General features: G+C 42.6%; 1 protein-coding gene, 1 long non-coding RNA gene and 1 other non-coding gene across 3 annotated transcripts; 1 reads left to right on the forward strand and 2 right to left on the reverse strand.

The window, feature by feature from the left end:
* Window positions 1–1,192: 1,192 nt before the first annotated feature.
* On the reverse strand, window positions 1,193–1,477 carry lncRNA:CR44607 (long non-coding RNA:CR44607). The gene has a single exon (NR_124033.1). It is a non-coding gene; the product is annotated as a long non-coding RNA:CR44607 (long non-coding RNA).
* Window positions 1,478–10,982: 9,505 nt separating this feature from the next.
* Window positions 10,983–11,918, reverse strand: CG3528 (uncharacterized protein). The gene is made up of 2 exons (NM_134842.2): window positions 11,532–11,918; window positions 10,983–11,478 (listed from the first exon to the last, which is right to left on the reverse strand). Exons 1-2 carry the CDS (start codon window positions 11,835–11,837, stop codon window positions 11,077–11,079), a joined length of 708 nt encoding a protein of 235 aa, NP_608686.1. The 5' UTR covers window positions 11,838–11,918; the 3' UTR covers window positions 10,983–11,076.
* asRNA:CR46069 (antisense RNA:CR46069) lies at window positions 11,086–12,726 on the forward strand. Its single transcript, NR_133065.2, has 2 exons — window positions 11,086–11,476; window positions 11,550–12,726.
* The last annotated feature ends 11,340 nt before the right edge of the window (window positions 12,727–24,066 follow it).

Raw genomic sequence — 24,066 nt, forward strand, 5'->3', positions numbered from 1 at the left:
TACACACGAACACGTACACACAAGTATAAATGAGCCTGCAAAAGCGGCCAACTTAAAGTAAATAAATGGGTTACTTTCTTTCGAGACCCAAATCAATGTCAACGAGTGCTCCCCTTGGGGATCCATCTACTGCTCGGTGAAAAATTAACAACAAAATGGTTTGTCAATCGAGAAATATCCATTATTGCACCAGAAAGGAATCGGATTATATAATTATATATATAAATATACATATTTAAATCCACTTTTAATGGCATTCTGTGCAATCACACACATTTAATTGGAGCTTAAAATAAACGGATTTATAATACCTATTTAGCTGCTTAGTCGAAATGTTAGCTTATTTTGTTTTCAGTGCACCTTTCCACCAGCACGTGCCTTTTCGTGATGAAGTTGCCTGAGCTGGGAGTTAAAAAACAGGGGATGGGATGGGATGCCTTTGAGACTGGGTTAAAAGCCGAAAAACTTGGCGCACGCAGAAAGGTTTAGACGCACCGCCGAGATTTCTTTTGGCCGGGGAAAACAAAACTTTTTACATTGCTTCAATAAATAACAAAATGACACGCAAAGCGTGTTAAAAAAGAAAAATTGTTGAACATAGCTGAGAAAAATTAAAATTTAATTTAAGAAAAAATTACTTTTAGTTCAGAAATTTATTACAATCAAGTTTGATTTGATAATTTCTCTAAATTAGGTTCAATAAAGGATTCAAAAAGCACGTAACAATAGAAAGCAATGAAAACTCTGGAAAATGCACTACAATTTTCACAAAGCCCTTTCATTAGGGGCAAATAAAAAGGAAAACACTCGCTTTGCTCGCTGACATGAAAATGCGAGCGTTGTGTTCCATTAATTTGCCAACAACAATACGAAAAGGAGGAAAAAGAGCATTGGGACCAAGAACTCACTGATTTTCATGCCTGCCTGCAGCCATTATTGCTGTTATCCTTAGCCAGGATGCTGTTGCTTTGACGGATTTATCAAGCACGGCTTTCCAAGCACTCTGAAAACGTGACGCTAAATATTACTCATACGCAGCGTATGACGAGCGGAAAGGCTTACCGCGACTCTAAAACCTTTTGTACGATTGGTTTACATTCAGCTTAGTGTTAGTAATACAGCTATACTCCTAAAGGCTATACATATGTCTTTTATTTAAAAGTCTTTTTAAGGTTACCAAATGTACTCAAATATTCCTGGCAACTTTATATTCGGTAGCTCGTACTGGAGCGAACAACTTAATACTTTACGTCTTGCGTGAATGGGGGCAAAAGTGCATTTTGACATCTTCATGCGCTTCGGTGATCTCGAACCGAAAAAGTTAATGGAAACGCATTTTCGATGCGGGTCTCTATGGGTGTGTGTGAGTGTGTGTGGATTTGTAGCTCTATTTCCAGGCGCCTGTCAGTGGAACAAAAGGATTCGGCTTTCAGCTTCAAGTGTTCGATAGCTTTGTGCAGGTGAGTGCGCCGAATAAGGGGATAACTCACGTTCGGTTTACTTTTACCGCCTGCTTTATTCAGGCCAGCTGGCATTGTTTTCCAGGCTAATTGGTAGAACTCCAGCTCCGATATCGATTTTGGATATGGCCCCAAATCGCTTGCATTCTTTTTATTTCTGCTATTGCCTTTGTAATATCTGCAGCTGCTGCATCTGGCAAATATGTATGTCGAATGCCGGACTTGGTTGGGATTTTTGCATTTTGAATTTCGACATTTTTTGTTTCCAGCCTCTGCCGATTTGAGCACACATGGGCTTTCAGAGTAGCCCAAAGCCTCGAATTTAATTAAAATTTTGGTTTATGCCCTTGCACCAGAACCGTTGGCACTGAAACGTCGATGTTGCAATCAAATAAATTGAAAATGGAAAACCATTCTTTACATATGAATAGAAAAAACCAATAAAATATGTAATATTTATGATTTTCAAAGTGCTTTTAATATAATATAATAATAAAGAATAGTATCTTAACTGCTTAAAATGAAGTATGAATTGATTTCCCTGTATATCGCTTAATTTTTGCTTCTTTTAAGCGCCGAGACTGTAATCACTTGGTAATTGCTCCCCTGTGCGAACAGGTGTACTTCAGGTGTCGCGTTCGCAACTTCGCGATGTTGCACATTAATCTCGACTTATGGAATCTCTTTCATATTTAACTCGCTCCCGGGGGGGTTGGAAATGCCACAGCTTTGGGGCGTGAAAATGTTACACATTAAAACCTTTTCTTTTTATATTTGCTCTTCAAAAGTCGTAAAACCGAGTTTTATGAATGCGATTAAGCCCGTGAACTGCAGAAGAGCATATTTCTCCTTCGCCGGACTGGATTCCATGCCCACCTCCCTCCATTTAACTGTCTCATTTTGCCGGCTTGGGTCGTCCTACTTTGCTGTTGTGCCCGGAATTTGTCATTTTTAATGACTGTGAAAAGAATGCGTTCGTAATTACATGGCAGGAACGAAAAACTTTCAGCGACGTATTTATGTGTGTGCGGCACTGGCATTCCTCTGTATCATAAATTATTTTACTTATTATACTCTTTTGGATTATGGGGCGTTTTTTTGGGTTATTTCGGCGGAGATAAGTAAACGGAAACGACAAAGAAATACATTTCATAGAGAGTTTGTGTCGTTTTGCAATGGTAACTTTGGTAAGAAAAAGTAGGGCGCCTTCAATGTTTAAAATATGATCAAAAAGACAAGGTAATTATAAATGAATCATCTGGCGACTGCCTGATTTTTGCTGTACATAAGTTTCGAGCATAACTAAGTGGCCATCAACCCACCCGCAGATCTCAGCCATTGTTCCCCCACTTAAATTCGTATCCAACTTGGCCGCCGCCTTCCGTCCGCCTGCCTTCGTCGTGCATCCGCATCCTTGTAGGTGGCGCTCTCTTCCTGTCTTCCAGACCCTTTCTTCGTCCTGGAAACCACCACCCACCGCCCACCTCCTGCGGTTCTGCGTCCTTTTTCCACCACTGGCATCGCTTTCTTTTTATTTGTCGTTGCATTCGCACTTAAGTGATTTTGACACTTGTCCTACTTTTCATGCGTTGATTTTTTGTGTCAGCAGAACAAACGACGCCCCTCGAAACTCTATAGAGGAATACTTCCTGACGAAGTTGTTCACCTTTCAATAATGCCGTGACAGACGGCGACGGATGTGCCATGGAGCCATGGAGTCTGGAGGAGAGCTGGAGTAACCCAACTTTTTGCACCACTCATTTCCACTATTTTCCACTCGTTTTTACACCGACAGAAGCGCACTTCTACTTCGTTTCAGATTCAATAATTGATTATTATCCAATTGGTTTCAAATTAAATTAATGGGTGTGGACACTACTTTTAGAGGTGGCCAAAAGCAGTGAAAGAGTTAAGATATGTATGTTGAGCTATCTGAGGGGCGTTTTCTTTCGGTGCAGCTCATTCGCGTACGCCTTTAGTACTTGCCTTCGTTAGTTGTAGTTGTAGTTGCAGTGGCAGTTGTTGTGGTTCCAGTTGTCATCATTCCGTTCATAATACTCAACGTCATCAGCGTCTTTTGGCTTTGCACTGCGATGATGGGCGACAGGCAACTGAAGTGCACTTTTGCGGATTTGCCTGATGATTTGTCGCTGTGTGGAACCCCCCCCACCCTCCAGCACCATCACTTCGCCACTTTCCGTCCTTCCTGGGCATCTCCAACTGGCTTTCTGACTGCTTGTCAGCCTGTTCTTCTGTCTCCTGGCTTTTTGCCCGTTTGTCTTAGCCCCACTTCACATGCACATCGTTGGTTTTCCGGCTGAGAGTTTGCTTTTTAGCTTTAACTTGACTTTACAAGGTGGCTTCTGCGAAGGAGTCACTGTACAGTGAAGCCTGTTCTTGTTTGTCTGTGTAAGAGAAGGTGATATTCTGATACTATTATCATTAGAATTACGGTGTCTGAATCTGTGCAATGCGTTTCAAGTACTCTTCAACAACTAAAGTGAAATGTTATAGAGTCACCACTTCCTTGAAGCTTTGTTCTTCCTAACTTCCTAAACGAAGATTGATTCCATTCAATCGATATCTGCAGAGAATAAAAAGTTTGTATTGGAAATTAATGACATCACTTTAACTTATTAGTTGCAACGTCTCTTACGCTTTCCCCACATAAAGTAATAGCGAAACTTGGCCAGATTAAATCATTTCCTGCCCTAACCCATCCGCACATAGCACAGAAAGACTAAAACTTTTCATCGCCCAAAGTTTTGACAAGAATTTCGTCTTCCTTTTCTTTTCGGTGTGTGTGTGTGTGTTTTTTTTTACTCGCTGTCAAAGTATATTTTACAGCTCTCTAAGCCTCACGCACACAGAGGCGGAACCACAGACACACACACACACACACAGATACACGCCACCGAAGTCACTTTGGCATTAAAAACTAATTTTATTTCTAATTAATTTTGACGTCTCGTCGTTTGCGGTTAAATATTCGGGCACGCGAGCTGCGACTTTGTGCCATTGTGCTGCGGGTTGTGGGGTTGTGGGTTGTGGGGCGAAGTCATTAAAAAAGTTGCCAAAAGACTTGCTGAACACAACTTTCGGCACGTTCATAGTAGAAAGCAGGTGGTGGGAGGCGGTGGGTGTTGGTCTGATCCTGATGAGAAAGCGGCTCCTTTTGTATTTAGTTGTCAGCCTCAGCTTCGGCGGTGGTGCACATTTTAAATGCCTCAAATGAAATTAACAAAGAAAAAGCCGTAAAATGTCACCGCAGCAGGTGTATACACACACATCGTATTTCTGCCACAGACAGCGACCATATACACTATGTATGTGTAGATACACACATGTACTCACATAGCCTGGGCGGTTCATTCGGTGTCAGTGCCAAGGAGACGGCATAAGCCCACAATATCGGCGGGCTCTTGGTTAAAATTTAAATTAAGTTGGCTTTCTCAAGATGTACAGAGAAGGCATGGTGTCTGAAACCAGTAAGGTGCTTACATCTGCGCTGCTGATTTGGTATTGAAAAGAAGACTTTCATTTCAGACTTTATTTAAAAATATATATGAATAACTTAAACAATGAGCCACCCAAAACCAGCCCAAAGGCACTTTGCCATCAAAACTCTCATCTTTTGAAGGGCTTTATTACGTGGCCCTCGTTTACAGGCCAGAGTAAGCCAACGTTCGCAGCTCTTTCAACTAACCGATCATTGTTACGTCCATTGCGGCCACTGCGGTGTATACGCAATATATTTTTCGGGTTTTATTTGGCACTGGTCATATACAACAATGTATGTATGCGCATGCAAATAGTGTGGGTATATGGGTGTGGCACAAATGCCGCCCACCGCCCCGCGGCTCTTGAATTGTAAACAATATTGTCAACAAAATGCCCCCAAAAACACACACACACAACCGCGCACATAAAGCGCTATATTCCACCATCACATGGTGGTATATACAGACAAGCAAATAAAAGTTGCACTGCCGCGTTGTTCGCTTTATTTGGCTTTGCCAAAAGGTTCAGCAATGGCAATGGAATGTCTGATATGAGCCGCCAGAAGGGTGGACGAAATAAGAAACCGCTTAGAGATTATAGACCTGTAGGTTACTTCATAGCTTAGAAAATGTGTTTAAACTAATGGACCTTCTACAAGTACTTTTATTATTATATACTTTCTGATTGATTGCTTCTGCGTTCATATCCCTCTATTTGGAGTAGTCATTAATTTGCTGTTCATTTAAATAAAATGACCGATGCAATCTGTGTCGCATTGTGAACTTTCATTGTGCCTTTAGGGCTGTTTTGACCCCTCTATGTCCAGGGTGTCAAAACAAAGTGACGTTGGTGGTATACAACAAAAAAACGGTGGGTCATTTGCCAAAGCGCTTAGTGTCAAAGTTTATTTGTTCACGCGTGTCTGTCTGCTTGTGTGGATTGTAGGCCCTTTTATGGCTTTATTAAAACTAATAAACAATGGTGCCGGCCAACACCCACTGCCCAGCTCCATTCACCGAGCTCCATCGGTTTCTGGCCCAGGCGGAAATCGGCTTTCACTTTTGGTCTTGCCTTCTTTTTCCATCCGATTTGGCCGATTGTCGCAGTTAATGTCTCCGTAGTGGCCGCTTTTTTGCGCAATTAACGCGGGTAATCCCGTGGCACGGCTCGGTTTAAATGCATTTATTTACTTAAACCGTGTAAACAATTGATCAATGCGCTGCCGTTGCATTTTGTGAGTGAATAAACACGCTGACGGCCGCCGTCTGAAATATTCAATTAAAAGTTGTTAAACGAAACAATTACAGAGCGAAAAACAAAAGCGCATGTTCACGTCTCCGCATATCGAGTGCAAAAGGAACAATGTCAACAGTGGTGGGGCACTTCCACCCAAAGGACCTCCCAGCGGAAGTCCTGGCAACACAAACCACGCGGGAATGGACACACAGCACAGTAAGCCTCATAAACTTTTACCCGCAGCCTTTCTTTTAAATCACAAGAACTGGCTTCATTCAAATTCCTTAAGCATGGTTCTTAAAACTGCAAGAAGAGGATATATTATACAATTGCAATGAGTCGTTATAATCTCTTTCTTTATTGTTTCAAAGGTGAATACATTATTTTGAATTTAATTATTCCATCATAAGTAATTTTAAGTCCTTTGAGGACTATTTTCCTCCACTGTTCTATTTTTTACCGACGTGCGATGCACTTAATTGTGCCGCAAAGTGAGTTATTTCTGAAAAATGATGAACATTTGCTGCCTCCGATTCGGTTTTTGTTTTTACTGCAGTAATTCCGCGCTCATGTTGTTGCTCCTGCGGTCTGTTTGGCAGTTCGTAAGTTGGCTTTAATTCGATTGCCGGCTATTGGAAATTAAGAAAGCATAAAATTAACACCCTGGGAAGGGCATTCAAATGGAAAGTGCATAAAATTAACAATAATAAAGTTCGGTCAGTCCAGGGGGAATTGTGAAGGCGTAACACCGCTTAGAGTCTAAAAATGGCTTAAACTGCTGCATAAATGCGAGGCAATATTTTGGTGGTTGGCGGCTCTCTCATGGCTTTTGCCGGCTTCATTAGCTATTCCAAAGTTGGCTGTATATCAGGCGAAAGATTCATCTTAATATCCGACGACTTTCCGAGGCTCCAGGCTGCAGGATGCACGATGCACCCGTCGTGGCCATAATGTTTGCTCTGCCTCCTCAGCTTTTTTGGGGCGCAAACTTATGCCGCACATTATGAGACTGCCGTTGAGCGTCGTCGCCGGCACATAAATTAATGAAAATTTATTTATGCCCCGAAAAGTGTAGAGCAAACAATGAAGCCAGCCCGAAGTCCCCAAAGGAGTTGGGGGTAAATGCTTTTCAGTTTCCAGTGCATTAAGCAATGAAGGCGACGCCACCAAAGGTTGCATATATCACTCCAGAAAAATGTGTGCGCCAGTTCTTCTATGAGCAACTGTCATGCAACGTGGCGAATGCGGGACAGGAATTCCAACTAAAAAATCAATTTGTTAAGCTTCAAATGGGAATTTTTCGCTAGAAGGGCCAACGCCCCTCGCCGCTTAGATAATATGCTTTTGTGTCGGGTGGAAATATTTGCCAGGATAACAAGCAAGGTGTTCCGTGTCGGATCCTTCCTTGCAGCTGAACAAAATGACTTTTCGTGCTGCTTGCCAAATGGTCAACATTACATTTCCTATCTCTTCTTCGCCCGCCGCCGCTCTTCTTCTTCTTTTTGCATGCAGTTTCCGATTCCGTTTGACTTAGTTGGGTGCCCATCCTGTCCACCCCTGTCGCTTTCGCCCCACCCGCTTTGCATGTTGTCACGCTGTTCGTGTCCTGCACTCGAAATGCACTTATCATGCAGAAGGACGGCGCGGGAGTTTGTTCACTTTGCTGGCGCAGTTTGTACATGTTTTGTCGAAAATGTCAACAAAATCCAAGCATTAATACCATATTTAGACGGAAGCCCATAAGCCCTTCGTTCGCATTCTGTTTTCCTTTTTATGTCCCTGCTGCCACATCATCAATTACACATTTTACAACTGCTCTGTGAGTTCTGTGTCTTCTGCAACCCATTCCCATGGGAGGTCACTGGCAGCAGAGACATAAATCAAACATTTCCCACGTTGCGAAACAATTTCCGACTCAAGACTCCCACTTTTCGTGTCTATCTTCTGGCTGGGTTTTATTTATGGCATCCGCCAAAACACAAACTGAAGCACAGACAGACATTTGATAAATGTATAGACAATATGACTTCAGTTAGAAAATTCACAATTGCTTTTAACTTGATACATTCTGGCAATTGTTGTTGCTGCTGCTGCTGCCTGTTTGGCGCATTGTATTGCATTTTGATTTGTGGTTTATAAGCCTTTGTTTGGCCCATAAATTCGGCTTATTTCGCATGCCATTCTTGTTGCTGGTTTTGTTTCCCAATTGAATGAAAACTCGTATTAAGTTGCACAATTGCATTCATGACGTATGCGTATTATTCGAAAAACAGCATTCTTCAACTCCTATTGAGCGTACTCCGATTTTGTTTGATGAATTTCATTACTAGTTTCATTGTAATTTCGTTGCCTTTGCTGCTTCCAATAATGGAATATTTGGCTCAATAAAAATGTATATAAAATATATTTTTATATTTATAGCCTAAGCAATGCAGTGTCACTCAGAACTTACAGATTTTATTAGGTTCCATTAAGGGCTGAAATCATGTTGATAGTTATTTAATCTTATTTACTTGTTTCTTTATCATATAACTTATTTTGTCTGTAATGGAAAACTTTCGTCTCTTTATTTTAACACAAGTTCGTGCCACCTTTTCACGAACTTTCCGCTCTTTTCATTATGGCAGCCAGAATCCGTGAAAAGCAACTGGCAGCAGCAGACGGAAAGTGGAACAAAAATTTCATTTGCTGCGCAACATTTCATTTAATTCATTTCTTGATTATTTTCATTATTGGTCACATTTTACGATTGTTGTTTTGCCTGCAAAAAGGCCCCTCTTTTTGAAAGGACCTCTTGGCATTTGCGGCATGCAGCCAAATTTAATATGCCCTTCGCTCAGTCCTCACTTTATTTTCCCCGACTTCCGCCCGTTGATGTTTTCTTTATGGCGGCATTTTATGTATTTATTTTCGGGGGATTGAAAGGGTTTTGGCCTCGCACGTAACTTCGCCAGATGTCCAATCTTGAGTGCCTAAATTATTTATTAGCCATCTTTTGCGACAGCTTACGACCTTATGAAATATTATATTCTTTGTGCCCAGCCAGCAATAACAAATGAAACATATGGCCCGGCAGGCGGCCAGTTTAGTGGGTCAGCTCATAAATTATTTGCCGGCTTGTGTGACCCACAGGTCAGGCATAAATCCAATCAAATTGACAGCAAGTCAACGCTGACAGGATCTACATACTCATTAGGCACTCTGAAATGCGCCTAGTCAGGGAAAATGTATATTCAATTTGCACAGTTTCGTTAATATACATGTGGGTAAAATAGAGAGAGGAAAATATATTTTGGTTAGCGGGAAATCATTAAAAATGTATACATTAGTTAAAATGAGTTTTTGCTGTTAAAAAACTAATGGAATTGCAGAGAATGGAGCGCAACTCGTTGCCTTTGGAATGACTCAGGGCTATTTGAATGTGCACACTTTCATTTAAATAACCATGAGCTTTTTGACATCAATTCCACCAGCACTTAAATTATTCATTTTCATTATTGTTTGCCATTTGCCCAATTAAATTGGCCACAAGCAGACTTTATGTTTATTCATAATTTATACATTGGATTTCACAATATTAAATGAAAGCCACTTGACTGCGTTGGTCAAAAGTCTAAATTGTATACGGCTGATTGGCTTGAATAGAGCTCAATGATCATTGGTGAAATTTGTCAAAACAATCGCAAAAACACGGTGGGGAATATATAACACAATTATTTTATTATTTTATCCATTTGTTAATCGAAATATATAGGCAGGCTGGTTGGCAGCGCGGGCTTTTGGTCTTGAAAATGCAGTCTGGCGGCAAATTGGTAGTTTATATCGTATGAAATTTATTTGGCCCGTAAAATGCAATCTCAATGCCAGCCGAAGGGAATTTCTGAATTTCTATCCTCCTGTTTGTTTTTTTGGGGGGCAACAAATTTGCCATATCTTAATGGAGAACAAAGACACATAGACCAGCTCACGGCTCTGTGGACTTGACTAAGGGAAGCCGAGCAAATATTTATTTGGACTTTTGTGTCCGCCAGTGGGAGGAATATTACTTATCCTTGCTACCCAGGACCTCCATTTGCACCTGAACACTGGCTGGGCAAATGCAGCTGAGGCTGCAGCACTTAATGTTTATTTTAATTGAATTGTTTCTGGGCGAACTTAGCCATGGCCCAGTGGAGACTAAAAGTTGTAAATTAGCAGCTAATTGTATATGCAAATTAAATTGCACTGCCTCTGCATGTGGCACTTAAATCATAATTTAGGCGTATTTAATATTTATTTGAATTTGCTTCTCCAAAAACATGGTATCTGGGCAACAGAGTGGATTTAATTGTATTCATATAATTTTTATTAAGACTGACTACTAATATTTTCAACTCATTAACCACCAATGTGTAAGCCGTAGCAAATTCTCCTTTCAGCCTTGTGTAAATTTTGGCCAAGTTGATTTGCATGAGTGGAAAGGCCAATTAAACAGACACACTGTTGGGAGAATTAACAAAGCGTCATAAGCTGACCCACACAAGCAAGTTGGCAAACAATGGCAAATGCGCAAACAGAAACATATTGGTCAAGTTGAAGGCTCAACCACGCCCCCATTCCGCCGGGCGACAGTTAATAGATTTATGCAATTGATGTTCCCTGACTGCGATAAACTCAACAAAGTGGCATAAAGCTCGGGTAATTTCCGCCGCCTGATGGACGGAGGACTCGCCGGGCGGAAGGACCTCGAAACGTCCATCAAAAACTGCGACCAGAACTGTACTGATAAGATATGAAAAGCAATTTACGTTAGCTGTCAGCGACAAATGCGCCCTCGTTTCGATTTATTTGCACATTTCATTTAACGACGATTACGTTCATTGACACTTTAAAGCCGTCGCTAATTAATGCGCCTGATTATGTGGTCGAAGAATATGACATATCCATAAATGGGCGAGAAATACGTTTTGCGGCTGACATTTTTCGAGTGCTCGCAATCGCAGGAGGCGTTCACACAGAATATTTTGTGATCGCCAACATGCTTTAGCAGCAGACTGTGGGGCCTCTTGTTCAACACCCGGAAATTGTCGCTGTTGTTGAAGGACACACGATTCTGGTGCCAGTCGAAGTAGCTGAGATGCAGATTCGATGGCCTCAGCTTCGTTCTGCCCTCGAAAATGGCCCGCCAGTCTACGCAGCTTGTAGAGTTCTCGAATCGCGACTCGCGCAGACTCTGCTCCAGGTCCAGAAAGCTGGAGATCTCTAGACCCTTCTTCGAACGCATCACCAGGTAGACGACGGTCTAAAAATTACAAAATGTACACATTTCACTACACATAAATGTAACCTTCTAACCGAAATTTGCTTTTCGAGCAGCTTCTTCTCTCGATTGGCAAACTGTTGGAGCACCTCATCTTTGTTGTTCAAGTAGTCTCCAAAAAGTTGGAGTCCTCGTAGTCCCCTTGGCTTTAGAAGCACCAACTCTTTCTCCTTCCGCTGGTAGAATTGCTCGCGGGTGAGCAGATTACCCAGGCAATTCTTACCGCAGGCATTCTGGATCAGGTTCCTCTGGATCTCTTTGTTGCCCAAATAGCGAGTGTCCTGGATGGTTATGAAGCTGTCTACATAGTCCTGGTAATGATTAAAGTTAATCAGATTCATTCCGCGCGAAACTCAAAAAACTAAAACTGAAAAGCTGCTGAATGGCAAGAAAACTGTGATTTCGTGTAAATCAAAATGTATAATATTTTGAATAAGTTCGAGCAAAATACATTACTGACAACAAACTGCCAACTTTGGCTCAAAAGGCAAAACTTTTGCTGGGCCTGAAGAAGCAGAGTTGTTCTCATATTCAATTTCGAATGAAAGTAGCTGAGCACAAAAAATATTCCTTCTAATTTTCGAAACTCGTGAAAAAGTCTTATCTTAATTGAAATTTGTTTGAGAAACTGATAGCCGGAATGGTTTGTAACAATTTGTAACAGCTTTAATTTCATGTGCGCACAAATAATTAAACATTTCCCACATAGAGTTCCCTTGGCAGAATCCGCTGCGCTGTTCGTGTGGCAAATTTAATAAATGGAAAAAGTTTCACAATGCCCAAGCCCCGACTGTGCCCTTGTCCCTTTTAGCCCAGAACTGTGAGTATTTTCAATTACACTTCCCTATGTGCCACGCCCTCTCCCGCCGCCCATCAGGGGCATTTCGCATATTAAACTAATTACTTCATCAACATTTTAAACTGCCAGCCAGCCAAAGGGAAAATTTGCATTTTCAGCCTGTGCGTATGCAGCGCTCTTTGTCCTTTTCCGCCTGATATCCCGTTGAGCGCACACTGTCGAGGATTAGCAGTCTAACAAGTGACACCTAGTGTTCCGCACATCGCCCTATGAATCCCAAGGACTTTCAGATCAGATCAGATTTACACATAAACGGTAACCAGTTGATGAACTTGCAACGAATAGTTTATAGTCAACTAAAAAATGTACCCAAGTCTATGAAATTGTACAGGATACTGTAACCTGCCTTAAAAATAAATCACTTTCAAAGTTCCTTTCGCCATTTGAGATTAATCACCAGGTAAACCAATTAAAACAATGCCAACAGCCGCTGCTAATCAGCCATAATTTATATATCAAATAGGGTGTGTAAGATGTCCTGCACTTCCTGGCAGATTTCCAGCTCGCTTTTCAATTTCCACACACAATACGCAGCTAGATTTTCCCCTTGCCTGCGTGAAGGTGTGTGTCTGTGTGAATTTACGCTATTTAGACACGCTTTCCCACTGTTTGCAGTTGTTGCTGTCGTCGCTGCAGCAATTAACATGCAGCCGCTGCCGACACTTGGAGCTCAGTGCTCCTCCACGTGCAGATCCCCCTCCATAGTTTTCCTCTGCATTTTCCCAAGCCTTCTCACAATTTCCCTTCCCTCCCCCCTCTCCATCACTTTGGGGCAACAACTGCTGTTCCGTTTTGCATGCTTTGTCACCATCTTGCCGCTTGCCGCCGTCTTGAGCGCGTAAATTGCTACTTCGTGGGCCAATCCTCCTGCTCCCCGCTGAAGTCACGACATACCCACTTCCCGCCAGTCTACTGGCAGGACCTACAGGACCGCCAGGACTGCCAGGACTCGCATTTCGCCCGCTGCGTCTTGGCCGTGGCCATTGTTTGACTTGGTCATTAGTAAATGTACTTTGTCGCAGCATAAAAAGGAGTTAAGTGCGCACTCTAAGGATTTATGTGCATTACCAAAGAATGAGGCGGCAATGCTCAATGCTGCCTCGGGAAAGTCGAGGCTGCTTTTGCCATGTGTTAAGTGCACATTTCTGATGAATGAGTCGGCTGGCTGCAACTGCATTTCAATTGCAGAAAGTGCTGAATGGACTGAGGGCTGGAATTTATAGTTGAGCAGTTGCCGTCATTATCGCACAGGGCATGCCAATCATCCACTTGAGCAGTTGCATAGATTGAAGTTATCAGAGAACTTCTAGATATGTAAATCATATTTTTTCAAGCATTCATACATTTCGAGCATGACAATGGACATGATTGCCGAAAAGCGTAGAAAAGCATACTGCTTGCATGTGCAAGTCAACCAGGAAGGGGTTTTTATAATTCCTATTTTGATTTCATTTTGCAGACCCCTAACTACGAAACTCCCAGATTTTCTGTGTAATCCCATCGCCACTCTGGAGTGCAATTTCCTTATTATAATGACGCTTGGCAGTGGTAGTAGTGCCACATGTCCGGCAAATAAATGGCTTACAGCCACGAGTCCTTTGAACTGTTGGCAAATGCTAACACAAATTATCAAGTTACCATAAATTGCCCTCGCCCGGGCCGTACATCTAGCCAATGAAATCAAAGCCACATAAATTGCGCAAATAATTCTGCCCTCTCTCGGCATTCTCCACTTTTCTCCAGGGAAAATGGAGCCCAACGAAACGCAGCCAAGACAAAGGACGGACCAAAAGAATCATCACTTACAACTGACCACAAAGCTCCACAGCCACATCCATAGCCCGTCCATTCCACATCCACGTCCGCATCCACATCCACATCCCTTGGGAGCGGTGGTCCCGCAATCGATCAAAAGGAATTATGTCTCAACACAATTGTAAATAAATCTTTGCGGCCATGTGGACATCATGTGCATGCCGAGGTCCTGGCCGAAGGATTTGCCCAAGCGGGCAAAAGGGAACTGGGCAAGATGGGACAGCCTCAAATCCTGCATATCATAGACACTGGGTATATGAAGATTGAGTGGTAATGTGTGCAAATCTAAAGCTTTCCTCCCCAGTATGCCCCGATTTTGCCTAATGCGGCTGCTTCGATTGCTGTCCATCCGTTGACATGTTGGTAAATTGCTCCTTAGCTGATTGCATCGATTTTGGGGACTGGGTCTTAGACAGAAACTGGGGAATTAAGTGTAAATGCCGGAAATTAATCTGCTCAAAGGGAGACAAAAGCAGCAATGGGCCCGAGCCCAAATGCAATATTATTCAAAGTGATTTTACAAGTGCCGTTGGCGGCAGTAGGAAATCGCCCCGTTGTCCGGTTCCTTTTCAGAGGCCGAATACTTATAATGCGCATCGATAATGATTTGTAATTTAAAGCTCAAACAAATTTCCGGCAATTTTTGCGGCAGACACGCGCCAAGCATTTTCAACCTCCTTCCACACCGCCAGCGTCATCTTGTTTACTTTTCATCTGCCGGGAAAAACAACTTGAAGGCTGTGTAAAAAACCGAACTTATCGGCGTAATCATTGGGCCAAGGAAAAGAACATTAATTTGTTTTCTTGTAAACTGCCGTGCCGAGGGCTTTGTGTAATCAACACGAACGTGAGCATCTTCAATGGCTCGCATTCGGTTTGTTTGGCTTGGTTTGTTTGGGAAACTTCCCAACCGGAAATTCGATAGCAGGAAATGTGAAATGGCCGTTAATGGCGTACACAGTGCGTATGCGTAATGGTTCGGGTATCAGACAGGAATAACTAGCCGCTTTGCGGAGAGTCCTTTAAAGAGTCGTATTAAATCTCATTAACGTGAAAATTAATCAGCTCTCACTACAAATTAATATTCTTGTTTTAGTTTATTAATTCATTATTTACTCGATTTACATTTTTTTATCATTCATTGTGACCATAAAAACGATATGAATATCGTTTCGAATATTTGTCAAAGACTACTTTATTGCTTCCCCATTGATGATTTAAAGTGCCTGTTGATTTATATGGTTAAATAAATAGCGATGTATCATCTTTCCCATTAAACAAAAGTTTATGCAATTAAATGTAATTGTTATTAACCATGCTGCGTAATATTTACATATTTTAAGAACTTTGAAATTGTTTCCCTTTCTTTAAGGTAAGCAACCATTATGAGGCATTATCCAGCTTTCCGGTAAACAGGCCTGTTGGCGATTACCAGTAATAGCAGCACATGTTGATGGAACATTAGAGCACATAACTTGGGGCGGCTGGAGGAAGTGGGAGTGGCACTTCATCCAACATCTGCTGCCGCTTCCTCAGTCGCTTGTCATGTCTATTGTTAGTCGCCCGATGTTGCCTGTTTCTCGTCATGTCGCCCATTAAAATCGTGTACACCATATGCCAGCCATATTAATTTTTTGCCACCCGGAAGTCGGAAGTGTAGGAGCCACGCCCATCGCCCATCGCCCAACGCCCAATGCCCCCCGCCCCAATTGATAGGCAGTTTGCTGGCGATTACGTGGCGCTGTTGCCGGCGACACATGAGACGTGGATGCGCTTACGTGGTTATGGTTATCGTGCTTACGTAATTTCCTTTCATAATGGACATTGTTGTCGTACAGCCAATTAAATCGAATTGCTTGCTGCCCAAAAAGGATTATGGCCAATTGAGTCTCCAGCAATCTGCTTAAAATGTATTCACTTTGTATTGGTATGCAGACATTAATAGGTATTTGTAGAGCGGATTAAACGTAAGAGTGTTTCACATGAAACGATCAGAGATCATCTGTGAATTTCATTAAAACGAATCACGTCGCTTCATTTTTACGGCTTTCCCTTGGGCAGCTTAAAGACTTGCTCCAACTCAAATGAATCATCTTTACTGCATGAGCGGAGAGCTTTCGTTGTAAGATGTTTTATTTTTGGAAAAATAATTTACAAGTTCTTTACAAACATAACCCAGCCACATCATTAAAATCTGCTCTGGCACCAAGAAAAGTTATCTGCCCGCAAGTTTGCTGCTCCCTAACGCTTTCGTAATGACTGACCAACATCACAGTCGTCGGTCGGACGAGCTGGAAAATCCTTGCAGTTAACCGCACACAATTTTGTTATTTTTGCGGCGGACGAGCGATGTATCCAACTTGACGGGGGAAACCCACAGCAGCGAGGGGCATTTTTCCGTTTGCTGTCAGTGGCTCATTTGGCTGCTGAAAAGGCCAGAAGTCTGGACGAACTGGGACGAACTGGCAGTAGGGGATGCAGACTGGCCGGGACGAGGGAGCGGATCATCCGCATCCTTTGGCCGCAGTTTATTTTTCGGGGGGAAAACAAAAAGTGAATAAGTTGCTGGCAGTGTTTGCTTGAGACTGCAAAAATGGCCTGCAACTATCCCCGGAGAAGTGTTGTTATCAAAGCCATGTGGCACGGATGGGGGGTGGTATCCTTCTAATCCCAGTTTACAAGCTTATTTCCATACATGTATGAATTTCTCCGAGGCATAACTCAATTTGAGTCCGCTCACAGCAAGGATAATCATGTGAGTCACGATCTCTGGAGAATTTCCCCCGTCTCGCAGGGCCTGTGGAAAATACGATTTTAATCATATTCCCAGACAAGAAGAGATTGCTGCCTCTGCACTGGGTCTTAATAATGGCCAAAAGCGTTTTAACAAAATTGAAAACTCGTGCAAATAATTTGCATAATATGCGAGATACACTCTGCTCCCAAATATAAAGGAAGCTCGAATATTGTCTCCTTGTTCTTTTTGGCTGTCAACACACTCGCAGCTTGGGTCATATTTTTATTGTGTTTTATTTATGCATATGAATGTATATAAAAACGGGCTCCTTTGGCCACAGTGGGTAGTGCGCCCCAGAAGCTTTGTGTAAATCACCCAAGGGTACACGTGTGTTTGTTTGAGCTTTTCATATAAATTGAATATTAATATATGCCGCCGGCAATGATTATGAAACATCATCGAAAAAAGTTGAAATGCAATATATGCTTCTAAATCATAAAGCCATTCGATTCCATACCACTGTGCCTACTCATTTAATATACGAGACGCAGAAATATATATCATTTGGAAAACGAAATTAGCCCTAAATGGTTGGTCGCCCGAGGGGGTTTAATATTAAGTACTTGACCCACATTCCCCCTCCCATCTCTTACTTAAATGACGTGGAAATACAAGTATAATTATGGAAAATACTCGCGCAAAATGGGGCATGTATATGCGACCGCTTTTTGTAGCAGCTTCAAGTGCAAATTTTCCCATGTCCTCTATGGCTTCGGTTGCAATTTATTTATATTGTAGACAAGATTGTCTGCCCATCTGCCCCCCATTCCGCAGGACCTGACTCCTGGCATTGGCAAAGCTTCAATAATTGCTGCCAAATTGCTGGCAAAGAAGTCAGCTCTGCGGCAAATGGCCGTCCCAGGGAAAACTTAATTGAAGTGTAAGCTGTTGAAGATGGAAGCTGCCTTCGGTCAGGTTTTTCCGCCCGCCCACGTTCCAGTGAAGCCATCGCCAGGTCACGTCAAGCTGAAAGGAAAAATAGGAATTAAAAAATTCAGCAAAAAGCGGAAAAAAAAAGTAAAAATAAGAATGCTGGATGCAGAATGCAGCAGAAAACCGAAGGCAGCGTTCTAATGGATTAATTTACTTTGTCGCAGTGCCAAAGCGGCTGCCAAAGCACTTGAAATTGGAAGGCATTAGGGCGTGTAAAAGGTTTTTCTGGCCCCCCTTCCACGCCCACTCTGCTGTGGAAATTCCCGCTTAAATGGCGCCAGTCGGCGTTGGACCTAATTGAAAAGCTGATGAAAAGAAAATTGTTGTTTAAAAACAATAATCAAAAGTGGAAAGCACTAAAACGTTTTCCCACACTCGCAAACACACACACACACACACATATACCCACACCTTTGTTTGGCTAAAAAGGAAGCGAAACGCCAGCTAAACAAAGCTGAACAGCAACAACATAAAGGAAGAGCAGGTAACAATGTTGCTGGCCGTGTTTTTTCCCAATTCCCGAACTAACTAGTTGGCTGAAAGGGACGATGAGGTGTTGAGGACGACCAGGTTTCCCTTTCAACCTGCTTCGCTATTTATAGAAATAACAAAGCACTTACAAGGCTTAATGAATACGGGTCTTTTTTCACCCTGCTTTAAGTAAAATGTATTTTAAATTATACAAAAAAATATATTTTACATAAGGAATCCTTCTTACTCACTGTCATATTGCCAATCAGACATACCCACTCCCAGACATTGACTATCTTGTATAGACACCTGCTCCACCTGTCGAATATACTTTTTAGGGTACATGAGTTCCCATCTTTTTGGCGCCCCCCCTTGCATTCTCTGTATTCCGGCTGCCATATGTTGGTCAAAAATAAATTGAAGTGGTTTCCCTGCGCCCCTGAATTCCAGTCAGGATACCTGCTCTGCATTACGGTGTCCTCGTGCTTTTGTGTCTGGTGTGGAAACCGCAAGCATTTAGCAAGAACGAGATAAAATGCCCTGCAAAATGGAGGGTGGGTTGGAAAGGGAGGGCGATGGCAGTTTCAGCATTAAATTAGGTGAATCCCCCCGTTTTGGCCAGGTGGGACAGCTTAGCCTTTGCGACATCGTGTACCCGCATGTAAAGTAGTTTTTATGTGGCCTTGCCCGCCGTTGTGCCGCTGTGAGTGCATCATTAATTTTAATTTGTATTGCCCAAGCCGACAACACGGCCAACTGGCAGCCACGGCAAGGACACCCGGCCAGGACTCGCAGCCAGGACACTCGGCCATCCAACACAACCCTTCCTCGGGTCGTTTTCCCTGCCGGCAACCGCAATCCGACAACGTCACTTGCATGGCTGTTTAGTTTCACTTAAAGTGCCTCTTTGTTGTCTCTCTTGATGTCCTTTTCGTCCTTTCCCGCTCTTTCCCAGTGGAACGGGAGAGGTTGTGGGGCAGAAACCTGAATTAGGATATGACCAGGGAGTTATGAAATGTGAAGAGAAAGTATTGTGCACCTTGGGATGTCCGTAAAATATTTGTGCCTTCTCGCTGCCAGAAAATGCATTCTACCACACAATGTATTCAGTCGGTTTTATTCGATTTTTGCATCGGCACACTCAATGACTACCTAAAAATAAATATCTCGACTTTTATTGGAATAATGAATTGAATGAAGTTTTGGCCAAATGAATTTTTGTGGTAAATCTGAAAATAGAACGTGCGGATGTTGAGGGAAAAATCTAATATTCTGTATCAATTAAATTGAATTTTAGCCAGTTGCTGAAATCCAAAAAATAATCTAATAAATACACAGCACACGAGTTGCATGCAGTTAAAGTTTGCGCACATTTTCCTTGTAATAACATTGACTACAACAGCTCCTCTGAGTTTTTCCAGAACAAATTTAGTAATTAGAAGTTTCATCGGTGGTCGTATCAATAAAGTACAAATGACTCTATATGCCAGCCATTGCAATTAGCCCACCTTCAGCAGGTTAACTAATCTACTGTCATTCCAAGGGATGGTTTCACTAAATACATAGCACCGATTTAAGCACATGGCACCCCATAATTAGCCGGAGCTTTTCCAGCCCAACTAATTTTCATTAGGCCATAGTTGGGTGAATGTGTGGAATGGGTGTTTCCGGAGGCTAAAGCTGAGAAAATAATTTTTTTTTTTTGGAAAAAGTTTTTCTTACATGCCTCTCTTGTGATTTGTATAAAGAGAGTAGTTTACCATTCGGGTAAGATAGTACTTCATATGTGCACAGAGCAAAAAAATTAGTTAAAACAGAGCTCTGGTAATGATTATAATTTTTTACGGCTCGGTTAACTCGCATACATGTTGGGCTTTCCTCTGGGATACGATACACTCAGCGGATGAGTTTCCTCAACACGAACTGCCCCCATATAGACTAGCAATCAGCGGTTATGTAGACCACACCCAAACCCGCCCATCGCAACAACATAATTACACTTGTCAGTTCATTGTACCGCAAATGCTCTACGCACATATATAACGCACATGACCATACATACAGTGCCACCTCCAACCTGATTTTCCGGGAAAACTGGTACTGGACCAACTGGTGGTACTGATGGTACTCATGGAATGGGCTTACTGGAGGGTCGGACATTCTGTGTAACCAAAGTCGCATGTTTCACGTGCCAGCAGCAGAGGAGTCGACTTCATGATGATGCTCCCTCGGACTGGGATTGCGATGACGACGATGATGGCGATGATGATGATGTTGCTGATGATGGTAATTTGTTGTGGCTAATTGCGTTAAAACCGCATGGGCAGGCATTGAAACGTGACACATTTTTGCGCCATTTTCGGGTCACGCCATCAGCCAACAGTGAAAAGCCGTCTCGCAAACGCCAGCAGTAGTTGCGAAAAATATAAAATATGCGCAAATCAGCAAACACACACACACACACACTCGCACACACTGACCGTCAAAAGGTTTTGCCTGCCACAATATTATGACTAGAACATCCCCCTTTTAGCCGGGCTCATGCAATCCGTTGGCAGACAGGTCGACAGGCATTGAAACAAAGTCATTGCGGACCAGGAAAATGTTTTCAGCCTCTGGCAGGCAGAGTGTCAGCTTCAATCAGCCATTCACTCGGGCACACTCATCCGCCCCGTTGCCCCTGCAACATTCGTGTCTGGGCAATAAATTTGTCAATTCTTATTTATTATCTAGTCTTATTTGTTTTTCCTCGTGCCACGATGTGCCCATCTTTTGAACAAGCGGACTTTGCGGTGGCTAAAGCGAACCACTCACTATAAGTTGGAGGCCTATATGTATGCCCTTGTATGGCTAAATTTAAATTAAATTATTGAACTGTAAGTAACTGTAAAAACTATCTGGAATCTAGAGAGCTAAAGCTGCTCGATGAACTCTTGCTTTAAAGAGGCTTCCGCAGTACAAAGGCCTGGAAACATAGATCCCGATGATTTGGATTCTGTGTTGATAAACACGAAACTCTATAAACTTGCGACGTTTGAATGTGTGTGTGCGAGTGTGGGCGCTTTGAGGTATGCCACCATTTTTTCTTTATTTATGTGCAGGCTTCGCATTTTTTGGTGTGTTAGTTCCCGACTCACACACACACACACACACACATATCGAACGGTGGCAGCCATAAATAAAATTTAAGCTACACCAGAACGACGACAGCTTGTGTGTGTGCGAGTCAGTGTGCTAGTGTGTTGGTGTTTGAGTGTGCGAATGTTTGCGAGTGTGGGCACTCAAGCAACAAAAGGTAGCACGGCGCAGTGGCATGTGATTTATGATTGCTCACCCAGTGAGGTTAAGACTTTGAAAATATTTTCACAGACACACAAAACACAGGAGACCGAGAGGACATTCCTCGGACTGGCAAAACGCCGGTGGAAGTTGGATGGAAGTGCGCCAGTGGCATAGGCCCAAGTTCAATGGCCTGGCATCCTTTCGCCTCCGGTGTCTCCTGCTGTTCCGTGAGGTCCTGTCATAAAGCTTTTATTAGTTGCTGCCGCTGCTGCTGCAGCGTTGTTCTCCTAGGCCGAAATGCACAGCACAATACGCACTCAACCCCCCGCAGGATACGTCCTCACACATCCGACTGCTGATCCTGCTGTTCAATCTAATGGGCGCACATGTCTAAAACTGTGAAACATTTGACTAAGAATCTCGCACGTTTCCTGCCCCAGACGAAAGGCACTGAGAGAAATTAGTTGAATGGGTTGCGACAAATAGAAAGGGCGATAAAGAGTATGACTAATGTCTACTTTTTGGCAGCTTTATAAATGATTAAAATGTTGTCAGTTCGGGAAATGGAAACACAATTTGTTCTTTGTATTGTATTTCTTTCAGTGCACATATTTAAGGCAGGAAGACGGACGAGCTGCCTTTTGCCGCACGTGCCTGTTCGCTTTATCAGGCCAATAACGTGTGTGTGTGTGCGAGGCAAGTTTTAGCATAAGTCTGGCCAAGTTGCATTCAACACTCATTGTTGCTGGCATTCCCGTTGCTGGTGGCTCCGCATTATGGAAAATAAACTTGCATATCTTAAGTGCGGCCCAAATTCTGGCCAACTGCTCGTTGCCTTTTAAACGACTCTGCCGCACAGCAGTCGCAGTCCTGCCAGAACTGAATCATTTGCAAAACAATTAAAGTTCTATTAGGCGGCAAATGCAAATTCAGCTCGTTTCGGGTGCCTTGCCCACACAGGCGACTGTGCACTTCTCTGGGATTTTTCGGCTCTGTCGCATAAATGTGTTTGCCAGTTTAGTGCATAAGCCGTTTTAATTGTTTCGTTAAATGAGCCAACAGCAGAAGCACTGCGCAGCTTAACCATAAAAGTTTTCGGGCCAAAAGGAGGGTGAGCTGGCGAAGTGTTTGCATGTTCTTTTATGATATGCAGATTGCTGGAATTTTTTAAATTAAGCAAGTGCACAAACGAACATTTTGGGGCAGAATATCGCTTAAAGGTCTCCTAAGTTTTCAACTTAAGTGCTTTGCTTTATGGTTAAATATAGACGTCAGATTGTTATTATTATTAGTTGAACTATATTTATATCATATATACAGTTTCCAAATATGCATAGCTGCATGGAGAAGGCAGAACTTCAATGATCATCAATTTATTTATCTGTGGCTAAGTCCCCATTTTCCGTATCCATCCAAGTGTCGTATCATTTCCCCCCACAATTTGTCCTCCGACATTTTGGCAACAATATCTGGACCATTGTCAGCACACTTTTACCTCTCACATTGTACGCTGCATGTGCATCAGTGGTGAGAAATGCATTTTATTTGTGCAATTTTTTTCCGAGACATTTACACAATTTGTTTAGAGGTTCGATTCGGCAAGCGTTTGTCAATATGTTTTTATCAAATAGCAACAATATTTACACATGCATAAATTTGTCTGTTCGCGTGAGACGCTATGTTATATTCATATATATACACATTCGATTGTATATATATATATGCTATGGTGTTTTTGGGCGAGACACGTCCATTGGGGAGTTTTGTGTTTGTGTCAATAAAGTTTTATTTTATTATTTCGATGTGGTGACTGTGTGTGTGTGTGAGTCTGTTGCCATTCGCATGTTTGCTCTATTGAATTTATATGCAGCACACCCCCGCCCGCACACCTTTTCATTTTTATCCTTTTCCCAACCGTGCAGACTGTGTGGCATGTTATATACGCACGTGGCCGGACCAAAATAAAACATGTTGCTGCCCCTCTCCCAAACTTATCGAATTTATGTTCGTCTGTGTATTGAATTTTAATGGTCTTTGAGGCAAACGCACAAAATGCTTCGGGGAATTTTTGCTGGAGAACTACTTAAAATAAACTCATCGCCCTCGTCGTTCTCTTCAATTGGATTTTGTGCAAAGGAAGAGTCGAACGGAGTGGAATGGAAATCGGTATGTGCGTTTGGGGCGTAAATAAATTTTGTAAAAAATATGTTTACCGAATAAAAATATCTGCAATTGCAACCGCAATCAGGGTAACTCGCAATGGGGCCTGCCTTCGCCTGACATCTACATGAAAGGGGAAGCATCAAAGGCAGCTGCAAGGATATTGCCCGCCCCCGCGCCATTAATATTAGAATTTATGGATGCCAACTAACAACGGCAACAGCAGCAGAAGCAGCAGAAGCAGCAGAAGCAG

The sequence above is a fragment of the Drosophila melanogaster genome, chromosome 2L (assembly GCF_000001215.4).
Source record: "Drosophila melanogaster chromosome 2L".
NCBI classification, from domain to species: domain Eukaryota; kingdom Metazoa; phylum Arthropoda; class Insecta; order Diptera; family Drosophilidae; genus Drosophila; species Drosophila melanogaster.